The 23,554-nt window shown below is 36.2% G+C and overlaps 1 protein-coding gene across 7 annotated transcripts; it reads right to left on the minus strand.

Annotated features, from left to right (window-relative positions):
- Positions 1–377: 377 nt before the first annotated feature.
- Positions 378–17,816, minus strand: LOC129891209 (26S proteasome regulatory subunit RPN13). Of its 7 annotated transcripts, none has more exons than XM_055966493.1 (14): positions 17,687–17,816; positions 17,468–17,531; positions 4,693–4,785; positions 4,476–4,535; positions 4,284–4,322; positions 3,927–4,001; positions 3,768–3,834; positions 2,951–3,032; positions 2,431–2,546; positions 2,309–2,332; positions 1,787–1,881; positions 1,631–1,708; positions 1,488–1,542; positions 378–860 (listed from the first exon to the last, which is right to left on the minus strand). In XM_055966493.1, the coding sequence occupies exons 2-14, from the start codon at positions 17,504–17,506 to the stop codon at positions 718–720; spliced, it is 966 nt and encodes a 321-aa protein (XP_055822468.1). In that variant the 5' UTR covers positions 17,507–17,531; positions 17,687–17,816; the 3' UTR covers positions 378–717. The 7 variants fall into 7 exon arrangements, with proteins under 7 accessions (XP_055822468.1, XP_055822470.1, XP_055822471.1 ...); XM_055966495.1 differs by having other exon boundaries at positions 17,680–17,816; XM_055966496.1 differs by having other exon boundaries at positions 17,675–17,816.
- Positions 17,817–23,554: the final 5,738 nt, after the last annotated feature.

Raw genomic sequence — 23,554 nt, forward strand, 5'->3', positions numbered from 1 at the left:
GATTGATAAAGTAACCATTTTGCTTTCCCCAATCCATGTAATCAAATTTCAATCTACATGGGCTAATAATTTATTTGGCAAAAACTTTCAACTTTTGTTATCTTTTCTACTAATCGAAATGTTTTCCTAGTTTATATAGCAATCTATGTTTGACTAATGAAAAAGTATTTTTATCAATATCAAAGCAACATAAGTATTAGGTCAAGGTTCCAAAAATACTTTTGAAGGAAACATCACTTTTCAACTTCTGAAAAATAATTTATGATTCTACTCGGAAACACTTGTGTTTTTCTAAAAGCTTGATCAAATACCTCAATTCACTAAAATAAACACTTTCAACTATTTTTAAAAAAAAAAAACACTTTTAGCTATCGAGATGCTTGGCCAACCAGTCTATAAATATATTCTCCGAAAATAGGAGAGGAAAAATACAATTTCAAGATCCTATGAATAAAGCGATAAGAGCATCAAACTTGGTGCTGAAATATCATACATGGACTCATAATTGAAAATGACTTGAATGTCTATCACCTCTAACAATACACAACTTTTGTTTACATCAAAGAAATGTCACCCTGAATACGTACTTCTTTACAGTGCTTGTAAGTAACATGTTCACATCATCTGGAAATCAATTCTTTTAAACTAAATAAACAAGGGGAATCAACATTGTGATCACTTCACAACAGCATCTTGTCTGGGTTTGCACTGTTTATCTTAATGGCCTTCATCCATAGGATCACTTCTGTTACACGTTTGAGATCTTAAATCCTTCTCATCCTGCCTTGATTCATTGGATCCTGACGCGTTGGAAACAGAATCTTCCAGTGCCTCGAGAAAAGATGGAACTGTCAACTTATCTGCAGCAATGATAAATGAAAATTAACTAATTTTAAAACTAAAACAGCACCAATAATTTAGTTGTCCCAGCATGATCTAGTGCATCAGAAATGAATTAGAAACAAAGTTTTAATACCAAGTCAGCAAGGACCAGTTGAACTGCTAAACAGAGGTATAAGCAGCTGAATTAGATAAACAGAGTTACACTTCACATGAGCCGGAGCTCAAGCTGCCACAAGGCAAAGGTTTGATACTTTGCCCACTTATCGCATGATTACAAAATATAGTACAGCAGTAGTTAAAGAATGGCTTAAAATTTACAATATAGAAAAATTTGGATGATGTAACATTATATTTGGATCATTGAAGATTATAATTAGTTCAGGAAGAAGAATCTTCAACAACATACCCAGTGAATCTTCCATTAAAGAAAAGGTCAATATCTTCTAGAGACCAAAGAATGGAAGCAAATCATGTATTCAGGTCAGTGATTATAAGCATCGTCTCACAAGCAAACTTGATTAAGTTTTAAAAGAGATGAAAGAGAGTAGCATATAAAATAATTAAGTGACCAACGGAAATTAGTTTATTAGTGTGTTTCATTCCTTTCAGCTACCAAGATGAATCATCAAACAATGCTTGCTTACATTGACTTGGATCAATTCCAAACTGATTAAGATCTATTTGTCCCGTTCGAAGAACCTGCAGTGAGAAGAGAGTCAAATTTACAGACACGACCTGCAAGCATACCTAAAAAGGTGAATGGAAAAATGAGATTTTGATGACTCACATAAGTAAATGAGTCTAGTTGCTGACGGAACGGAGGACTCTGTAGCAACTCCATTAATGCATATGGTGTCCAATGGCCCTACAAACATGAGAATTTTCAAGATAACATCAGCACTGTAATCCTTGTAGTTTGGGATAACATGTGCCAATTTTTCACCTCAGGCAAGTATGAAGCTAGTTGTCCTTCTAGTGGTATTTCCTCAATCAGCGGTAATATGAGCTCAGGCCTCAAAATATCTCCCAATCCCAATCCTGGTACAGCAGCAAGATAAGAAGTTAAAGTAAATGGTGTAAATGCTACATTTTTTGTATTACATGAATGTCCAGATCTGGGCTTCATTCAAGTGAAAGAGTATTGATGTACTCATATTTGTTTGGCTTTAAATTTTTTAGATGTTGTTCTCCAATTGCAAGGATAATGAAATGAAAAAAAAGGGAAGGAGAACCCTCATAAGAGAAATAAAAGGCAGAAAAGGAAGCAGATTAGACGTTAAGCTTTTAGTCCCTGTATACCAATAAGCAGTTGCTAAATATTCTTTACTCTAATTTTAATCAACATTTCACCAACAGTTTAACTGCATCAACATCCTTTCAACTACAAAATAGTGAACAATGGTGTGTGCTGGCCAACAATAAAAAAAGCTACCAACAAGAGAGTATGAGTCGATCAAATGACTACCTGCATCAGAATCTACAGCTTCATCTGAACCAACCATAAGAAATAACATTATGTCCACATGAAGATTAAATGATTAGAGAGTTTTAAACATAAAAAAATTGGAGGCAAGTAGTCAACTGAACCTGTGGACCCTATGTTACTCAATATTCTTTGAAGATCAGACAACTTTACTGGGCCTGAAGATGTTACATCGCTACTTGCTTCAGTATTCATGCTTGCACTAACCAAATTTCCTGCCCTGAAAGAGGTCACACAGACATTTTAAATGATTACACTTCCAGCCTCTAGCAACTTCATAGAAATGACGATAGCTGTGTACTACTACTTAAGGGAATGCAAGGAAGGAAAAGAAATTATTCAACTATGTCTCAGGACTTAGTTCATAATTGTAGCAGCATGGTTAGTGAGGAATTATATAGCCGACCTGACTTGATTCTGATTGAGGCTTAGTAGTAGTTGTTGTAATCAACTATGACTCAATGTCGAACTAAGTTTCTTGTGTTCTTCAGTTAAAAATGAATTGAGGCAAACCCATTGGCATGAGTTCTTAAAAATCTTTGTTAGCATGTAGATCTCCCCCATTTTGTAACAAGATACAACATCAAAAACAGATCTTATACTTCTCAATGATATTAGTATTACCTCGATGAAATATCTTCTTCTACCATATCTTCAGAATTTGGTAATGGAGCTGAAACTTCAGGCTCATCTTCACCAGGAAACTCTATTCAAACAAGTAAAAATTTATCAAGGTTAAAATAGGTATGTTAAATAAACCTCCACTCTGGGAATTAATAGAAATTATATTAGATGAAACGCCCATTAACATCATATAAATGCAGTTACTAGAACAACATATTAGAGTGCATTCCCTAAATTAGAATTCCATTTTCAGCTCCTTTATGTTGTTACAACCAGTCAACTACTACCAAACTAGCCCCTTAAAGTTCTTAAAGGCAAAACATTCATGCTTGATACAGAACAGCATTTATAATCAATAAATCGAAAATGTGAAGAACCAAACATGACACTTGAATTGATGAATAATTTTATGAATTTGAAATCAATCTCTAAAAGCAAAATGAAACACATAAACAAGGGTGAAGAAGAGCTTGTCATATTACAAACTATATCAGAAGGAGAAAAAACAGGGGATGGCTAGTCGACAGCTTATACATTTAGGTCTGCAGGATCGACAAAAGGCAGAGGAAAGAAAAGAATTTAAGGCAGAGAGTAAAAGAATATATTGGCCTTGAGAACTTGAAAACTCTTCATATTTGTTGAGAGTTCATGTAATCCTAAACTAAGTTGGTAGGAGAAGTTATTGTTCTTTAACAAATCAACTTTCAAGTTATTAAATTTCAGAAAGGAAATAAAGCAAATTAAAAGTGAAGACAAAGGGAAAAAAAAAGTGAAAATTAAAACCCACAAAGACAGGAACTGAATAAATCTCGATTACCCAGTGGTTGATTCAAGTAGAAGTTGACTGAGCTACATATCTGTGCATCATTGTCAGCTGCTGGCTCCTGGAAAGAAATGAAAGGAAAATTATCACAAATTCAAAGCATGATCACATAATTCAAAAGCATAAAGTAATATCTATGGCAACAGATATGACCTGCATCCAAAAGAAAAGCCTTCTATCATCGGTACAGAACTTCAAAATGTAAACCCTTCCAGATGATTGATTGACCTGAAGAGTATCGGAAAAAAATGTATTAGCAGCAGATATGAATTGAAGTGAGAACCTATAAATGACAATTTAAAGATTTTTTTTCAAATGGAAGTTTGAACCTCTTGCAAGTGAATAATGAATATTTAGGTTGGTAATTATGTTTAGAGTCAGTCATAGGTCACTAGACACTATTGATTCTGTATGTTGTGAACTTCATCTTAATCATCATAAAAAAAATTGTTGTTGCGATTGAATAGTTTTTCAGCGATCCAAGTAACAAGGAACAGGGAATAGAAATACCTTTTCAAAAACTGCCTCCTCTGGGAAAACAATCTGATCCTATGATCAACTTTTGTCAAGAAATAACTTTCAGATTTTTCAGTTTAATCACTGTGGATGGTACCATATCAAGAATAAGAACAATGATCAATAAAATAAAAGTGAAGCGATATCAAAGAAAACTTCACTAATATTTGGCTGGGACAAGGATACATCTTCAACAATGTTGAGATTACGGTCAAGCCACTGAAAATGGAGTAGTCCCTCTTCACCCTAAGAAATCAAAATGACATCTTAATTTCACAATAGATATTTAGACAATTGTCAAGCAACATTTTTTCAGATCACCACCATGTAAACTAAACGAGGTCAAACTTAAGTGAGCAAGGAAAATGATAAACCAAATCAAATATGATTTCTTTTCTCATACCCTGCCTATACGAACAAGTCCTTTCCGTGAATCAGGGATAACCTTTTTTCCCTCCATGAGCATTTTACCAGCACGAAATTCCATCAAAGTTTCCTGAACAAAATAATATCAATATGTCATTTATATCACACCATTAAGAAACAATAAAATGTCAAATGAACAGAAAAATATGTATCATTTCATGGGATAGGATACATGTATAATGTGTTTGTTTTTGCTAATTTTGATTTCTTTATAAATGGGGAAAATGATTGAATAGTGATACAGGAGAAAACAGCAAATAATACTTATCTTTGACAACTGATAATTTTCTTACGGAGAAAAGAAGAAAGTGCATATATTAGAGACTACGAGAGATGCTATAAAGGAAAGAAGAATAAAAGCAGAGTTCTCAGCGACTGTCATCAAATCTGTGCATACAAATTGGATGTCCTATGTACTCCAAGATGAACAAAAGGTACTTGCATATTTTCCATCAGACAAGTGGCATCCTTGACTTTTTTGAATACCTTCCTATTCATATGTTTCCACGTATGGGATGGATCATCTGACGCTTTGTCCCTCTCCTCTCTTCCACCACTCTAACTGGTTGTAAGCTCCTTAGCGCATCTGGGAATAACCAAGCTAATTTATTCTACAATACTGATGCCACATTGTGATGTAACAGAAGGATCCAGTATTCAGCATAAACGCGCCACTTTATGAAGGATCTTCCTCTTTCTTACATTTTTCTACCATTAATGTTGGGAATCCAAGTAACAATCTATACGAGAAAATGCTAAGTTCAGAATGCAAATAGCCAGACAGACTCTATAAGGAAGTCCAGCCCTTCCTCTTCAAAGGCAGATTAAACAAGGATTTTACCAACAACTTGTCACATGCATGCCAGGCCCCATTCAGTTTTCCAGATGTCACCTCAGATACCATAATGGTGTACAATTCTTACAACCATCATTGTTAATCAGTATTCTTATGAAAACCAGTGGTGAAGTCATTGTGCTTCACAACCATTTAACATCATCTGGACCAACCATTGCCCATATACTTTGTAAAATGTCATTGCCCACATATTTTCCTTTCTATTCTTGCACTCAAGAAAAGGAAGGAAAATGTCTCCTGCTGCCGCCACCACCACAATTAAAAGGGTTTGGAGAACAGGTACACACCAAATGCCAAATGCAAAATCTCTCAAATTATGATGTGTGCTACAAACTAAAAGTTGTCACCCACACAAAAGTGTCTTTGTTTTTCAGTAAGAAGAATTTTAAAAGAGGGGTTTTCATTAAAAGTACATGATGCGTGCATCCAAACCTTATTTCTATTATCTTTCCAAATAATAAACCCTTAAAACCTGATAAAGAAGCTTGGCACTTCAGATCTCTAGGTTTTATTTCACATCTTCAGATTTCTAGCTCAGTTCTTCCTACTATAACTTTTGGGTTAAAAACAGGAAAAGCGCAACACTGATACAGGTGGCATATAGACTTGCTCAAACTGTACAATAATCTAGATGGTATTAATTGCAATGCCAAGAACCATAAAGTCATGAAACATATTAAAAATTCCAAATCCGACACTAACAATCTCAAACACTCCCACCCCCCTCACCCTAATGTGCGATCCAGCCTCCAAATTAGCAACTAAACCATAGTTTACTACTTTATTACAAGATCTTCCTTTTCAACCAACACTAACCATCAAGTCTACAGAAAATGTATCAATATTGACCTTTAGGCAGATAGTCTAAGCAGGCTTCTATATGAATGTGTATCAATTTTTATTTTATTTTTTTATCAAGTATATATGAATGTTTAGCAATGTGTTTGAAGATACTCAGAGACAAGCAAAAGGAATTCTTTGGAAGCAAGGCAACATAAATAGAGTAGAAGATGCATATTGTTTTGTGGACCCAATTTTTTCCTCTTTTGTCTACTTTTCTTTCTTAAGATTCCAAGGGTGGGTAACTCCACCCATGTGAGCTTCAAATTACCAGTCCTAAGTCCAGATTAAACAAAGAAAGTTACAGTGGGTTACTGTTCAGCATAAAAATAGTCAAAAATTATGATGAATCCTCATGGTAATGAGTATTGAAATGATATAGCCCAAATATGCCGAAATGAAAAGAGAATCAAGCACGGTCAATTTGGAGGGTGACTCACTTTCTAGTTTAGGGTCAACTAAGTATAAAAGGTTTGTGTTGCTACACTCACTTATGTTGTGTGGGAAGCGCATTGGAGCAAGGGTATGATAGGTGATGAGCTCAATCCAACGAGAGCAAAGGGAATATTGCACCAAATTTAGCAAACTTGCCAACAGTTTGCATAGCAAATTGAATCTTTTCCTACAAAATACCAAGGTTTACCTTTGGGAGATAAACATAAATCAGTGACACCATCTTTCTTTGGTTGGTAGAATCACTTTGATCAACAGTGTTCTTGGCACACTGCCTCCACCCTTATACCATGATCCTCTTCCCGGTCACCTTCCCCTAATTGAAACGTATTGATAAATTGCTGAGACTTTTTATTGTCATGGCAACAAACAATCTAATTCTTTTTGCAATGCAAATTCAAGAACATTACCAATGACAAAAGGGAAGGGGGAATCAAGAATGTAAAGTTGCAAGTCTTTTGATGAAATTGTGTTGGAGATTAAACAAGGAAAATTGCACTTTGGAGGAGAAACAGGTGGGAAAATTCATACAGGAGAGTCCATGGTGCACCAAAGTCTATAGAACACCTCGTGGCTCGAGAGTACGGAAACATATTCTGAATGTGTTGGAACAAATTTGAGTCAAATTATGTTTTTTTAACTTGCGTTCGAGAAGGTTAAATTTGTCTGATCCTTTATTTAAAAGACAGGCGCATTTCAACTCGAAGATAAAACTTCAAAGTGCGATTGTGGGAGCTATAGAGGTCAAAATTGGGTGACTCAAAGCTTGGTGTGTTCGGAAACTTCGGGGCTATGTATTGGAGTGTATGGGGAGTGTCGGGGATCCTCCGTTTGAGGTAAATTCCGTGCCATAGCTGCTGCCTTTGTGGGTTCTCTTTGCTTTAATGGTGATTTTTCTTGCATGTTGAATTGTGGGCTGTTCCGAGCCCCGAATTGTGTTCTGTTTTGGGACACAAGTTTGGGGAGCTAATTAGGACCTTTTCATGGAGTCAATCCCACATTTCCGTTTTAGACTCCGAAATTGATTGTCTCTATTTTTAGTAATTTGTGTCTAAACAACCGTAATAACGTTGTGATTCTATTTCTGACAGTGTGGCAGCGTTCTGAGGCCGTACGGAAGGAAAAATCTCCGGAGACTTGATTTGGAGCGTGCGCGATCGACCTAAAGGTAGGTTACGGCTTCCCTCTCCTTAGATTGAGCTTGATTTCGTGAAAACATGATGATTAGTTAGAATTTGGGTTGGTTGGATTCTTGATTATGCCTAATAATGTAGAAATCCTGTTTTAGGCTATTTTCGGGTAATATCGGGTACTTTTGAGCATGTTGCCTCCTTTATTGTGATCATCCATGCCTTGTGGCTTTGCCTATTAATACTTTCTGTGATGTTGAGCATGTTGGCCTTACTCTAGGCTTAGACTAATGTTTGCCATATACCTGCGATATTTAAGTAAATAACTCAATCTACATTCAACCAAGTGCATCATATTTTGGGAGAACACATGCTTGACACACACCCTCTAAAAGATCAATTCATGGATATTTACAACTTATCCTCTCAACACAATATGGTAATCACAAAATTTTGCTCAACACAAGGCTGGAATCTCTTTCTTAGAATGCATATTAATGATTCAGAAGTGCAAAGGTTATATATTTTGCTTCAAGAGTTAAGCAACATAACTTAGGATCAAAAAACAACATGGTTTGGCCTTGGAAGATGATTTGGCTCCACAAGGCACCTCTAAATTGTTATACATAGCCAATAAATATGTATGTGGGACAGAAAGGAATAAGAGATTTTTTGAGAGCATCTCAACTCCAAATCACTCTCTTAAAGGCTAAAACTAAATGCTTACTTAACCTTTTTTGTTGGTCAAAGTTGGCCCCAATTCTGAGTGTTGGACATTTTCTAGACTTTGTTAGTACCCTAGTTTTAGATTAACACTTTGTATAGGGGTTGAACTGAGCTAAATACTCTTTTTGTCATTCTGTTACTTGATACTATGCTCCTTGTAACTTTGCATCTACTTGATGCTTTTTGATGAAACATATTACTTCATCAAAAAAAACACAAATTGTAATTAGTTAATTACGCCTTGATGACTTGGCTTATTGCAAGTTTGCTATTTATAAAATATTTTGTAACTTACCAAAAAAAGGGACTAAGTTTTACTTGGAGGATTCACAATATAAAACAACTAGTTAATTAGATATAAGACTTCCTTTATTATACTAATTAGTAATTCTTTAAGGAGTCATTTAGTTGGTGAGATGGGATAGACAAGGATATACTATGGGATATCCAGTTTTTATATGAGATAACTCATCCCACCATTTATACTAAAATGGTAGCTTAAAATAATCATGATACTAAGGGGGTGTTTGGATTGGCTTTTTTAAAATAGTTTATAAGCTAAAAGCCATAAGTTGGCCTACCCAACTTTGGCTTTTCGCTTACTTTTGTACTTTTTTTACCTAAAAGTAGGTGTTTAAAAACACTTTTTGTTTTTCCCAAACACCTCCAAAAATAAAAAAAATAAAAAAAAGAGCTTAAAAGCCAAAAGTTACTTAAAATAAGCTAGTCCAAACACCCTCTAAATAATCTTTTTGACAAAAACCTGATACTAAATAATACCCATTACCAAATATAGGATAAACTAATCCCATGGGATATCCCGGGATTATTATCCTTATCCCACCAACTGAACAACCCCTAACAGTTAAAACACTAATTATTAGGATTTTTTTTAATCTTTACACTAGAAATTGTCTATGAAACAAAAAATAAAGTGCTAAACCGAAAAAAACCAACAAGATTGTAACTGATAAAAAGTAAGGTAAGGTTAGTTTGGTATGGTTTGAGTATTTAGTAAAGCAACTTGGTTTGGTTTCTTATTAAGCAAAAAATACCAGGAATACTCCTGTTGTAATAGTCTCCCACTTCACCAAACAAAACTCTCTCATCCCATGTGTCAAATCCCTTAGAAAATCCATTGGGGTTTTTCCAACTCCACTATAGCACTGACTGAAGCGTGTACACTAAGGACATAAAATATGTGAAAATACTCGATAGTGTTTTCTTAATCAACACTTCTTTTTTGTACAAACTCTTACTCAACACTCCATTTCCTTCTTCGGATCGATATATCCTTTGCCAACTTGTTAGCCTCTTTCGACCTCTTTATTACCGAATCCCAAGTTGCTTGATGCTTCTTTGGTGCTCCTAATGGTAAACCAAGATAGGTAGTAGGAAGAGCCTCGACCTTGCAATATAACACCAATGCTAAGATCTCCATATTCTCCACCTCACCAACAGAATAATAACACCTTTTTAAGATTAATTTTTAGTCCCCCGACTCCATGTGGAACCAGGTTAGCACTTGTCTCAAGTTTAACAATTGAGACCAATCAGCATCATAAAAACAAAAGTATCATTTGTTTTTTGCAGATGTGACACCCTCACAGTACTTTGCCCTCCAACTGTTGTCTATGCTTCCATCACTAGTATGAACAATATAGGATACTCGCCCCCGCCTCACCACCACCACAAAGAAACCACATTGATAACTTTAAGCAAGGATAGAATACATGACTATTGAAATGCAAAATCTGATTCAATTTATCCATCTACCTGCACAACCCATGTTCATCATAGTGAAGTCAAATTAACATGATCATTTGTCTTCTCAAGATCTAATTTACACAGAATACCTGATTCTCCTTGCTTACATATGAAATCAGGCACTTCAGTTGCCAAAGTGTTGTGGGGGACTGGAAGCAACACCTTCATATTTTAAATTTGAAAACATGTGGTTGCACTCTGATGGTTTTCTAGATATGTTGAAGGAATGGTGGAACTCTTACAGAATCTTGGGCACCCTGATTTTGTGCTAACACAAAAGCTAAGGAACTTAAAAAGAGACGAAGCAGATGGGACAAAGAGGTCTACGGAAAACTTGAAAATCAAAGAAGTAAAACTCTGGTAGAACTGGAATATTTAGAGCAGATTAAAAAACATAGAGTTGACACAACATAGGAGAAACTGAAATCTTTAAGTTTGAAGTTGGAGTTGAAGCATATGGCAATTGCAGAAGAAATTTCATGGAGGCAAGAATCCAAATGCCTTTGGTTGGAGGGCTGATAAGAACACAAATTTCTTTCAAAGAATAGCTAACTCACACAGAAGAGGCAAACAGTATTGACAAACTGCAAATAAGGGAATAAGTTACTGATGACAAGGGGCTTATCAAGGAAGGCGTTCTGGATTTTACCGGAACCTATACAAAGAGGCAGAATCATGGAGACCTTCAGTTGCTCTTGGAAATCTTTCCACTCTAAGCTCTGAGGAAATGGTGGAACTGGAACTACCCTTTAGTGAACTTGAGGTCTCCACAGCACTCAAGTCTTGTACCCCAGACAAAGCACCAGGTCCAGATGGATTTACTATTTTCACCAAAATTGCCAAATGGTAAGGTCATGCAATGCATCTTTCATTGCTCTCATTTCAAAGAAGAAAGGTGTCTTGGAGCTCAGAGATTTCAGGCCAAAAAGCCTGATAGGCAGTGTCTACAAACTGGTGGCTAAAGTTCTAGCTGAAAGGCTAAAAAGGGTGGTGAGCAAGTTGATTTCAGGTCAATAAATTTCATTCATGAAAAATAGGCAAATCATTGATGCCTTTATGATTGCCAATGAGGTCCTTGAATAGAAGCTCAAAAGTGGGGAAACTGACATTCTATGTAAGTTGGACATAGAAAAGGCTTTTGATCAGTTAAATTGGACTTATTTAATTGAATTACTGAAGAAGATGGGTTTTGGAGATAGTTGGATAAGGTGGATCCTTTTTGTATCTCAACTATTAAGTTCAGTGTTGATCATCAGAAGTCCAGTTGGTTTTTTCTCCCCTCAAAAGGGTCTCAGGCACGGAGATCCACTCTCCCCTTATTGTTTATTTTTGCAGTGGAGGGACTCATTCAGTTGTTGGAAAAGGCTAAAGAGCTCCAATGGATTCAAGTGTTTCAGGTGGGTAGAAATCCCTCTACTTCTGTCACTGTTTTTCATTTGCTTTATGCAGTTGATACTTTGATTTTTGTGGAGCAGACAGCTAGCAAGTTCATTGTGATGGTTTTTGAATCTATTTTTGGCTTGCATATCAACATGCTCAGGAGTAAATTTTATCCAGTTAATGAAGTTTAGAGAGCTGGCAGACATACTTAATAGCAAAGATGACTCACTACTTACTTCTTGAGATTACAATTAGGTGCTAAATTCCAAGTCAACTGAAATCTGTAATGGGGTCATTGAAATAATGGAGATGAAACTTGCAACATAGCAAATTCAATACCTCTCTAGGTGGTAGACTCACATAAATTACAGCGTACTTGATAGCATCCCCACCTACATCATGCCCTATGCCAAGCTCAATCACTTAGCAGATTGACAGTCTCAAAAGGAAGTTCCTTTCGGAAGGAAACAGCCAATCTCACAAATTCTCACTAGTTAAATGGCAAAAAGTGACTCTTCCTAAGTCTCATAGAGGCCTTGGGATCAAAGACTTGAAGTTGCACAACAAAGGATTGCTAATGAATTGGCTCTGGAGATAAGGTACGGTAAAGACATCATTTTAGCCAAGGATGGGGCTCAGAATCATTGGAGTCCCATCAGAAGTAGAGAGCTCCATGGTGCTGGGGCCGGGAAACATATTAGCAGCCTTCAGGATGAGATCTTTCAGAAGGTCTCTGTCAAGACATGCAAAGGACTCTATATTAAATTTTGGGAAGACTTGTGGCTAGGGGACACTACTCGTGAAGGTTGCTTTTCAAGGCTATCTCAAATAGCAAGCAACCAAGATGCAAACATTGGTCAGTACAAAGATGTCAATAGTTGAAACCCTATTTCCAGAAGAAATCTGCAAGACTGTGGCTAGGGGACACTACTCGTGAAGGTTGCTTTTCAAGGCTATCCCATCAGAAGTAGAGAGCTCCATGGTGCTGGGGTCGGGAAACATATTAGCAGCCTTCAGGATGAGATCTTTCAGAAGGTCTCTGTCAAGACATGCAAAGGACTCTATATTAAATTTTGGGAAGACTTGTGGCTAGGGGACACTACTCGTGAAGGTTGCTTTTCAAGGCTATCTCAAATAGCAAGCAACCAAGATGCAACCATTGGTCAGTACAAAGATGTCAATAGTTGAAACCCTATTTCCAGAAGAAATCTGCAAGACTGGGAAGTAAATAACCTCCTACACCACTTAGGATCTTTAGAGGACTGCAATCAGGATTAAAATGCCTCAGATAGGATCCTGTGGGGCAATTAAAGTAGGGTGAGTTAACTGTGAAAGACTGTAACAAACTTGGATGCTCTCAGAATGGTATGCTTGAGGAGTGGCCTTGAAACACGTTTGGAGGACTATGAAGCTTTTAAAAGTTAGCTTCTTCACTTGGACAGCTCTGAGAGGATCATGCCTGACTCAAGAAAAATGCAAGAAGAAGAGAGGCATCATTCTCATCAACAGATGCTATCTATGTCAACAGACCAATGAGTCTGTCAACCATCTCTTTCTGCACTGCCAAAAGACAATTGATGTTTGGCATTTTTTCTGCTCCGTGTTTGGTCGCCAATAGGTCATATCCCTTCTCTATCAAAGGTGCCTAAGAAAACTGATTACCATGGAGAGGTGACACATACATCAAAAGGATTTGGAGTATGATCCCAGCAGTTATTATTTGGTGTATTTGGAAAGAAAGGAACCACAGATGTTTTGAAGGGATTTCAACTCCTACCAGTTCAATGAAGGCCATATGTTTAGTTTGTTTGTTTACAGACCCCTGTAAACCGTGTTGATAACTTTTTGGGTTTTGTTAGCTCTTTAACTCACACTTAGCAGAGTTCTTGGTGGCATACTTTTGACAGTTTCGCAGGTTTTTGCTTAGTCTTTTAGCTTCATGTAGTTATGTTTTGAAGGTAAATAGTTCTGTCACTTTGTAATCATGCATCTTCTTGAAGCCTTTCTAATACAATTTATTACTTAACCAAAAAAAGTGTTGCACCAAGTATTTGTCTACTTCCAGCATCTACGCAGTAAATAGTGACTCATCCAAAACCTACTTTACCCTATTAGAAAGAACCTTAAATATAATCTTATAGATGTTTCCACTAAACCAATAGGTATGTAATCCTTGATGCTCGTAACTCCCTCCCTTTTTGGAATGATGGCAATGAAAGAAGCATTAAGACTTCTTTTGAATTCTTCCATCTCTTGAAAAGCTTCAATGGTCTCCATCTTAGGAAAACTGCAAATGTAAAACCAACTTTGTCCCCTGCAAAGACTCCACTGCCTTCTGAATCTCCTCTTTCTCAATAGCCCTCTCTAACCATACCCTCTTTTGTTCCCCTACTTGGAGTGAAACACTGGACCCCAATGGTAGGCCTCCAACCTGTCTCGGCTCCTCCCTAAATAGCTGCGCATAGATTCCTGTAACAGCCCCTTCTACCTCTTCCACCCCTTCATGCACGACACCTTCCCATCGATTCAATGAAGTTTCTCCTCCTACTTGCTATGTCTACCTTGTAAAAAACGATTTTATCCCCCTCTTCCAACCATAACACCCTCAATTTGTCTCTAACTACTCTCTTGCGTTATTCCTAGTTAGTGTCTTTTAGTACTTCCTACAAGGAAACTATGTCTTTTAGTACTTCCTACAAGGAAACTATGTCTTTTAGTACTTCCTACAAGGAAACAAAATTGGCACTCACATACCTTCCTGGTTTGTTTCTTTTAGTATTTCACTAGAAGCACACTGAATCAGCACTCTCTTACCTTCCCTGATATACCATGAAGGTAACCAAAAAGAGATGATTAATTAGGGCCTGTTTGGACATTAAAAATTGCTTTTTTCCAAGTTTCATTTTCAAAACCCTCTTTGATTATACATTTCGTCAAATTTTCACTCCAAACTTTAAAAAAAAAATCCTTCACAACTTCAACATTTTTTCAAGTGAAATGCATGTACAAACATAACATCAACTTTCAAGTACTTTTTAAATTTAAAACAAACTCCAAGCGCCTATTTATTATATTGTGCAAATTCACAACTTTTTTTTTGAGAAAGTAAAGAATATATTATAAATATTGGAGAAAATCCCTGTATACAAGAGGAATACACATACAGAAAACCTACAAAAATAAATGGTTCTCTACAATAGACATCCATCCTTCAATAGAAAAAGGAACTTCATAGGTTCACCAAAAAGAATTTAAGAGGCTATTCTTCAAATGTACAAAATCAAGTTTGATTTCTTCACATCTAGCCTAATTCTCTCTCCGAACTACCAAGAGCTAATGAAGCAATATCACACGCCATTCTTCTCATCCGCCTTCTAACGACCTAGTTGAATAAAGGATCCTTAACATTTTCCCAGATGGTTCATGTCAATCCAAACCATCTCAAAATCTCCTAACACAACCTTGGCACCACCAATCCATGTAAAAGAGCATGGTTTACATCCTCCCTCGATAATTTGCACATATTTGCACATAAAGTATCAACATAGGTGTCTTTCTCTTCCTTACTTTTGGGCAGTCAAGATTACTCATCTAACTGCCAACCAAGCAAAGCAACACATCTTTCTTGTTATCCTACGAATCCATACACCGTGGGAGAATCACCGCATCTTTGATAGCATTTTACATAATAAGACTTCACTGAGAAAAAATTGTCATTCTCTAACTCCCAAACTGAGTTGATCCTACCTTTATTATGAATTGCAGACCAGTAACTTTTCAAGGAATCCTTCATCAGTGATTGTAAAAGATTTCTTTCCATATTTTCGACCTTGGGCATATGGCAAAATGTTTACCACTCATATCCTTGAGTTCACTATTGAAGTTCTTTGTTTGCAAATCTATTTAAGGTCTTGTAATATAATAACAATATGTACTCTGGTTATAAGATACAATTACATTATCAATCAATCCACTAAGCATTAATACTAAAACTAACATGGATCTGCTATATGCTCTATTTTGAGTTACGTGTCTTACCTTCCTTTTCAATCTGTTTCAAAAAGAAAGCCTCTTTCTATATTTTTTTCTTTGAGAATGGTAACTTTTCCATCTATATATCCACAGGTTTACTACATCAATGTAGTCCCCCTTCCAAAAAGTATTACAATCTAGTAGACCTTATTTGTGCTATTTGTCACAAATAGTATATAACATCAAAAAGATCTTCTCTGTCCTAAAACTTTCTATTTACACCAAAAATAATAAAGAGCTAGAAAATTCATCTTAAAAATCTGTAAAATGTTCTTCTTGCCCTCAAACACCTCAGATTCCTTTCTTTCCATACTATCCACCATATGCAAGCTAGGACAATCTTCCATCTCTCCTCCTTTGCTATAGTATTTCCCACACTGATCAGCAATTTAGGAGCTCTACTATGCTTTTTGGCTTCACCCATGCGATCTTCCTAAAACTGTTGAATATTCTCCATAGTTGATCTGCCCATTTGCAAGGAAAAAAAGATGGTTGACTGTCCCTGTTTGTTCCTAATAAGTAACTTTCTCTTCTGCATGTTTTCCTGTGTCAGCACTGCTTCCATAGCTAGAAGCCAAATGAAGCGGTTTGCCCCTTTCTATACTTGGGAAATCTCTAATTCCAATGTTTTACATGGTGTGTTTTAAGATTACAGGATTCAAAGGGCATTTTGGTACATTACACAACTGCAAAATTAAAATCTCCTTTATTTTCTTAAACTAGTCAAACTAAGACAATTTAATTGGAACAAACGGAGTAATTACCGATGCTTACTTGAATTTTTTTATAAACAAAAATGTGGACTATTTGTTGACTTGTGTGTCTCATCCTGCAATTATGATTTGAGAAAATAGAAATGTAACCTCTCTAGAAGCATTTATTCACATTTCTACTATCCTCGAGATCCACGTGTCTTCCTTTTTCTATTCATAGTTTGTATCAACCAAGTCTCTACCTCCAACAACTTCTCTTTATAATGTTGGTGTTCGAGAACAACTTTGACTGTTATATCAGGTACTTGCTATCTCCCACCAACATAGAACATAGGTATTGAGTAATTTTGTCCACCAAGGATTAGCCAAATAAGAAGAAATCACCTAATACTTTTTGTCACTACTGGGATTTGAAGCGTGATCTCCACACCTTTGGATACTACCTTTTGCAAGTAGTTTTTTTCCATTCTATCCATCTTCTTAACCTAATACCTTTGCAGAGGCTATATCTCCACCTTGCTGGCATAAGTACCAACTTGCACAATGGAATGTCATCTGCCTGGAACTCTCCTGTGTAGACGTGATGAAATGGAATACTCAAGATAACCAATAAGACAAACTGCACCTCTCATCTAAATGGTTTCTCCACCTAATTGAGTCCTCCTCTATGCATGATAATCTAGTCAAGCTCCTTAACACCACCATTAAGAGGGTGGAAAAAGAAAAATATTAACTGAGCAGATACAAGAGCGTCCTTAAATAAAGACTCCTACATGGAAAAAAATTACCACTCTCAAAATAGATGCAGGTAGTACAGTGCTTCGGCAAGACAATAGAAACATATTTAGTGGGTACCTGAATTTGGGGAAAAGCATCCGCCGTCGAAGAACCCATGATTCTCCAATGTATAAACAAAGAACTGAAAACAAAATTGAGAAAAAACTAAAACAAGTTATTCACTTCTCACATATTCAGACGAAACACAGAAAATCAATAGATCAAAGCCAATTTGTAAGTTTGAAATTGAATACTGATTAATTAGCGAAAAAGTGTGAAACAAACGCAACAGTTTGCCTCTCTATCAACTGTAGAAACAAATGCTCAGATGAGAATTGGGTTCGTAGAGTTTTGCAAAGCCAACGATAACTAGTCGCCGTCACCGCGTCTACCTCGTTGGGCTGCTGATTTTATACTTTTCCGGATTTAGTTGCTCTTAGGGATTGTTTGTTTCGTAGGCACAACTAGGGCTGAACACGAAAAATCAAAAAATCAAACCAAATCGATAACCAAACCAAACCGAAAAAAACCCGACATTTATTTGGTTTGATTTGGTTTGGTTTTTAAATTTAAAAACCAACTATATTTGGTTTGGTTTTGGTTTCAAGTCTAAAAAAACTCGAAAAAACCGAACCAAACCGACTTTATATATACATATTTTAAAAATTAAATTTGTATATATATGTGTGTGTATTTTAATTTTTTTATGAAAAAAATATAATTTATATTGAGTTTTTATATTTTTGATCTTGGGCCATTCTTTTGAATTATACTAAATAAAGTAAAAATAAATAAAATGTAGACTTCATACGCAGAAAAGCTACTCACAATTACAAATAGTAAAACTTTAGGTGAGTCATTCTCTATTATTAAACATGTATGCGTCAATCTTGGCTAGTAGCTACTGGCTACAATGAAATTTATAATAAGAAAATACTTTTGAAATTTATTTTCTGTTTATTCAAATAGTGACTACAAGGTATATTAAAAAACCGACAAAAACCGAAAAAACCGATAAAACCCGACAAAAACCGAATAGTAAAAACTGATATAGTTTGGTTTGGTTTGATTTGACAATTTGAAAAATCGACTCAATTGGTTTAGTTATTTTTTAAATAAAAATCGATCCAAACCGAACCGTGAGCACCCCTAGGCACAACCAATATCCCCAGAATTTACACCAAGTAGCCACTTTTGTGGGTTCTATTTAACATTTAATCAAATGTTGTAAGCTTAGCCAAAAGAAACATACAAATGTTTCTTCTATGAACTTTTCTCTATATTTCTTCTTTTGCTTCCCATTTGGTGTTCGGGACCCTTATGAGAGTCTGATTAATTAAAATTCGCACTACGTAAGATATATTTGGGAAAAGCGCTTCTATCAAAGATTTTTTTCATACCCAAAACTTAAATTTGAGACCTCTAATTAAGAAAGGAGGAGTACCATGAGTGTCACGACCCCGAATTTGAGTGTGATGGCACCTATCCTTTTCCATTGGACAAATCAATCTAAAACCCAATATTTACGGAAAATAATACGAAATCAGTTTAAATAGATAAATAAATATACCAAAGCGGAAGTCTTAGTTAACTACAATACCCCCGAAGGACTAGTTGTCACATGTACAAGCCTCAAATATAACAGAAATAGAAATAAATACAAGTTTCAATGTCTTTGTCATAACTTGAATAGAACAAAACATAATGAAAGGGACAAGGAGATCGCCGGCATCGGACAACTATCTCTCAAGTCTCCTTACAAGGCCTGGGATGAAGGAATGAAAGCAAAGTCACTGTCTGAGCTCGGGACCTGCACAAGTGTAGATAGCAAGGGTGAGTACAAAAATATGGTACTCAACAAACCAACTAACAAATCCAAGTAAATCTAATAGACACTAGAATTCCTTTCATTCTAACCGAACCTTCTCAACTAAAACCTCTATGGGAAATCAGCCCAGTCTATTCTACACAGTTCATATAGCACATAGATCAACAATAGCTCATCAACATCACTGAATCATTCATATTAGTTTCAAATAGATCAATCACAGAAACACAAGTGGCATATACACAACTTCACAATGACAAATAAGATCCAATGCAATACAATGTGATGTTACGTAGAATTATGCATGTTTGTCCTAATGATACATATTCGTTGAATAATAGATCGGAACCCATGGAGGGCATCAAGGACCATGTATCCGCGCGAAACCATTTTTCATCGGCATCATCATCAATTGTCGGAACCATTTCCTATCTTCATAAGTATCAATATTTCGGAACTATTTCCCATCGGCATAAGTATCAATCCGCCAAAACCATTTCCCATTGTCATAAGTATCTATTCGCCTGAACCATTTCTCATCGACATAATCATCAATCGAGTCTCATCATAGTGTTCCAGAACTAATGCAAATAAGCATGTTCATACAAATAATGAGAGAATGATAGTGTCTACATTCACAAAGTAATTCATATCAATCCAATTCACGTGACACTATCAATAATATATCAACATCAACAAGTACATTATTTACATCATTATAAGTCTATATTTCATTACCCCTTTTTCACATTTAAGATCAATAGGTGAGCAAGTATGTCCAAGTCAATTCTCATGATCAACAATGAGCAAATGACAATTTCATAAATTTCATAATCACATTTAGGTTATCATAGCATTTCATCAAGTTCATGCCAAGTATAAGTCAATGAGTTCACATTTTTGATCAGCATCATAACACACACATAGTCCTTTTATTACCCCGATCTTTCATTAAGCACGATTCACATGATTATCATCTCAAACCTTATTTCCGTTACTCCCCATCACATATACAAAAGCAGGTTCAAGTAATCTACAAGATTTACAGGGTTTTAGGAGTTCACTCGCCTTAATCAATACTCGGTCAATTAGTAACTTAAGCCTTCCCTTTCCGAATAGAGTCTGAAATACCACAATCTATTCAAATAGTGATTTTACAATTAAATTACGAAACTAACGACAACAAAATTATGAAATTCGGGCAAAAAGATCAAAATGGCTCAAAAATCCAATTTCGAAAATAGGGTTTAAATTCGAGAATTTTTGGATGAAAATGATCCTCAAAACATTAGGAATTTAATAACAAAAACCATTTCAAAAATGGAGTTTAAAACAGCCTATAATCACCATTTTAAGAAATTTGAAGTTCTTGAACAAATTTCCAAAATTTGGGGTCTAAAATACTTGATTCGAAGTTAAAACCATGATGTAGACAATGGGTAATATAGATTTTAGGTGAAGAACACATACCCAATCAAATAGCCTCAAAAAATCATTTTCCAAATTGCCTAATCGAGCTCCCAAGATCTAAAAATGGAGAAATAGAACAAAACCTCATCTAAACCCTCTTAGTTCCCGCTTAAGCAACAGCGGGGTTGCTTTTGCAACACCCCCATTGCCATCGCCATCACTGCATAAGTGGCCCCTTCGCTAAAGCAACAACCCTCTCGCTAAAGAGGGAGCCACTTTCACGGCAGTACCATCGCTAAAGCGAGGGCTGCACTAAATATTAGCAAAAGTGCAAAAATACACAAGTCTCAAAGTTCCTGAATTGACCCTCGGGATTTATTCGGAATCCCGTACACATAAACCATGTATGCTAACATACCAAATTCGACGTTTTGAACTCAATGGAACCATCATAATTTGAATTTGAAGTCTTCTTGACTCAAAATCCAATAAGTCGCAACCAAACTAACTCTAAGCCTCAAAAGGACCAAAACACCCTCAGAGCTTCTGAGAAATACACAAGAATCGTCGTAGGCCTAAAATCATCCCTCGAATCCAATAGAGTCGTCAAAATTCAATTCCGAGTATCTAAACTCTGAATGTTGACCAAAGTCAACTCTATAATCAAAATTTTAAGAATTTTTAACTTAGGGCCTCAAATCCTCGATATAACTCGAATCTAATTCCATCAACTCCCCTAGAATAAATTCCATATTCCGGAGCTAATGGAATCAACAAAATTCCATTTCAATACTAAGAATTACAAATGACACCGAATACCACTATTTGATAACTTAAGCTTTCAAAACTCAAATATTTTTCAAAACCTTAACTTTTCACAGAATTTCCCAAAACCAACTTCAAATACTGATCAAATATGACTGAGGCAACTAATTGGAGAGGTAAAACGATTATTTTGTAAAAATTACCAAAAATGACTTTCAGGGTCATTACACCATCTACCACTAAAATCCATGTTCGTCCTCAAACATAGGATGAACATAAAGTAAAAGAAAGTAACCTCAAAAAGTTGGGGATATCAGCCACACACGTCATCCTCCGACTCCCAAGTCGCCTCTCTGAATGAATGATGCCTTTATTGTACCTTCACTAAAGTAATATCCTTAGTCCTAAGCTTACAGACCTGCCTATCCAGATTAGCTATGGGCTCCTCCTCAAATGCGAAATCTGGACCCAACTATACCGAATCAAGAATGATCACATGGAACTCACCTGGAACATACTTTCAGAGCATGGAAACATGAAAAATAGGATATACCGTTGATAAGATAAGTAGCAAGACTAATCTATAAGCCATCTCTCCCACACACCCCAAAATCTCAAATAGGCCAATGAACTGAGGGATAAGCTTGCCCTTCTTCTCGAACCGTATCACGCCTTTCATCTCAACTGTATCACGCCCTTCATAGGTAATACTCAGAGCCAAACATGATCACTCTCCGTGAACTTCAATGGTCGAACTCTCCTATTTGCATAGCTCTTTTGCCTATTCTAGGCTGTCAAGAGTCTACCCTAAATCATACGAACTTGCTCCATGGCATCTCTAAGTAAGTCCGTGTCTAAAGAGTCCCATCTCAACTTTATCAAATCACTCAATAGGAGATTGACACTACCTACCATACCATGCCTCGAATAGGGCCATTTGAATGCTGGAGTGATAACTGTTGTTGTAGGCAAACTTCGCTAGGGGAAAATATTGATCCCACCTAGCACTGAAATCAACAACACAATCTTGAAACATATCCTCCAACACTTGAATTGTCGGCTCGAACTGTCCATCAGTTTGTGGGTGAAACGTTGTACTCATATCAAGCCTAGTACCCAAACCATGTTGTAATGCCTTATAGATGTGCCAAGTAAACAACGAACCCCGATTAGAAATAATAAATATCGGCACCCCATGAAATCGAACAATCTGACTAATGTACAACTGAGCTAGCTTCTCTATCGTATACTTCACTCGAACTAAAATAAAATGGGCCTACTTAGTCAATCTTTTAACACCACCCAAATGGAGTCATAACCACCCACGTTGGTAGGAAAACCTACCATGAAACCCATGGTGATCCGCTCTCACTTCTGTCACACCCCCCTAAAAGGGTATCCTAGGCGTGACTGGCACTCAAAAATTATCTCTGACCTCCGAGAGAACCACTTGATCTCATTATTCATTCGTTCATCAGCGGAAGACTTAAGTGAAAATAAAAATACTTATGTGGGCTCGTCATCATCAATATCAAATGAAAGAAATAATCCTTAGAAGAAGTAGTTTCAATGGAGACTACTCTAATTACATCATCAAACTCTGTCTATGAAGCCTCTAACACTATCAGACGGTGCCAATGATATGTCCATGGCTACCTCAAAGAAACATAATACTCAACAATAATAAAAAGATAAAGAATTCCTACGAATACAAGAATGATTCACCAAATAGCTGGAAAATAATGATCTTCAATGATGCACCTATTGAGGATATCTAACACCTGTATCTGTATCATAAAATGATGCAGGTCGAATGACGTCAGTACAAGGAATGTACGAGTATGTAAAATGGCAGAAAAGTAAGGACAGATAATAAAAAACTCCTCTCATGAAGACTCGACTCAGAACTCAACATCATCTCAACATCAATATATAATGCAAGTTTAAAAATAATCATAATAATAAGCAATGCTTACTCAGTTGAGAGTTTGTCTAACCGACAACCATCACTTATGAGCTAGTGATGATACAACGAAGCGATGTCATTGCCACATCCATCCAATACCTTGCCAAAGTAAAGGACATCACCATCTTGGATCCAATCATCAAAGTCTTCTTTTTGGGACTTAAGAGGTATAGCCTCCATCCTACGTTGGCTACGT

Source organism: Solanum dulcamara, chromosome 6 (assembly GCF_947179165.1).
Source record: "Solanum dulcamara chromosome 6, daSolDulc1.2, whole genome shotgun sequence".
Taxonomy (NCBI): domain Eukaryota; kingdom Viridiplantae; phylum Streptophyta; class Magnoliopsida; order Solanales; family Solanaceae; genus Solanum; species Solanum dulcamara.

What these genes read in the sequence shown, in the direction of transcription:
- LOC129891209 (XM_055966492.1), bottom strand. Translation starts at nt 16,727, where the DNA reads ATGAGACACACAAGTCAACAAATAGTCCACATTTTTGTTTATAAAAAA. An exon ending in GGCTTTTCTTTTGGATGCAG is followed by an intron (nt 3,835 to 3,926) that starts GTCATATCTGTT and finishes ATTTCTTTCCAG; the next exon opens with GAGCCAGCAGCTGACAATGA. An exon ending in GAGTAACATAGGGTCCACAG is followed by an intron (nt 2,333 to 2,430) that starts GTTCAGTTGACT and finishes TGGTTGGTTCAG; the next exon opens with ATGAAGCTGTAGATTCTGAT.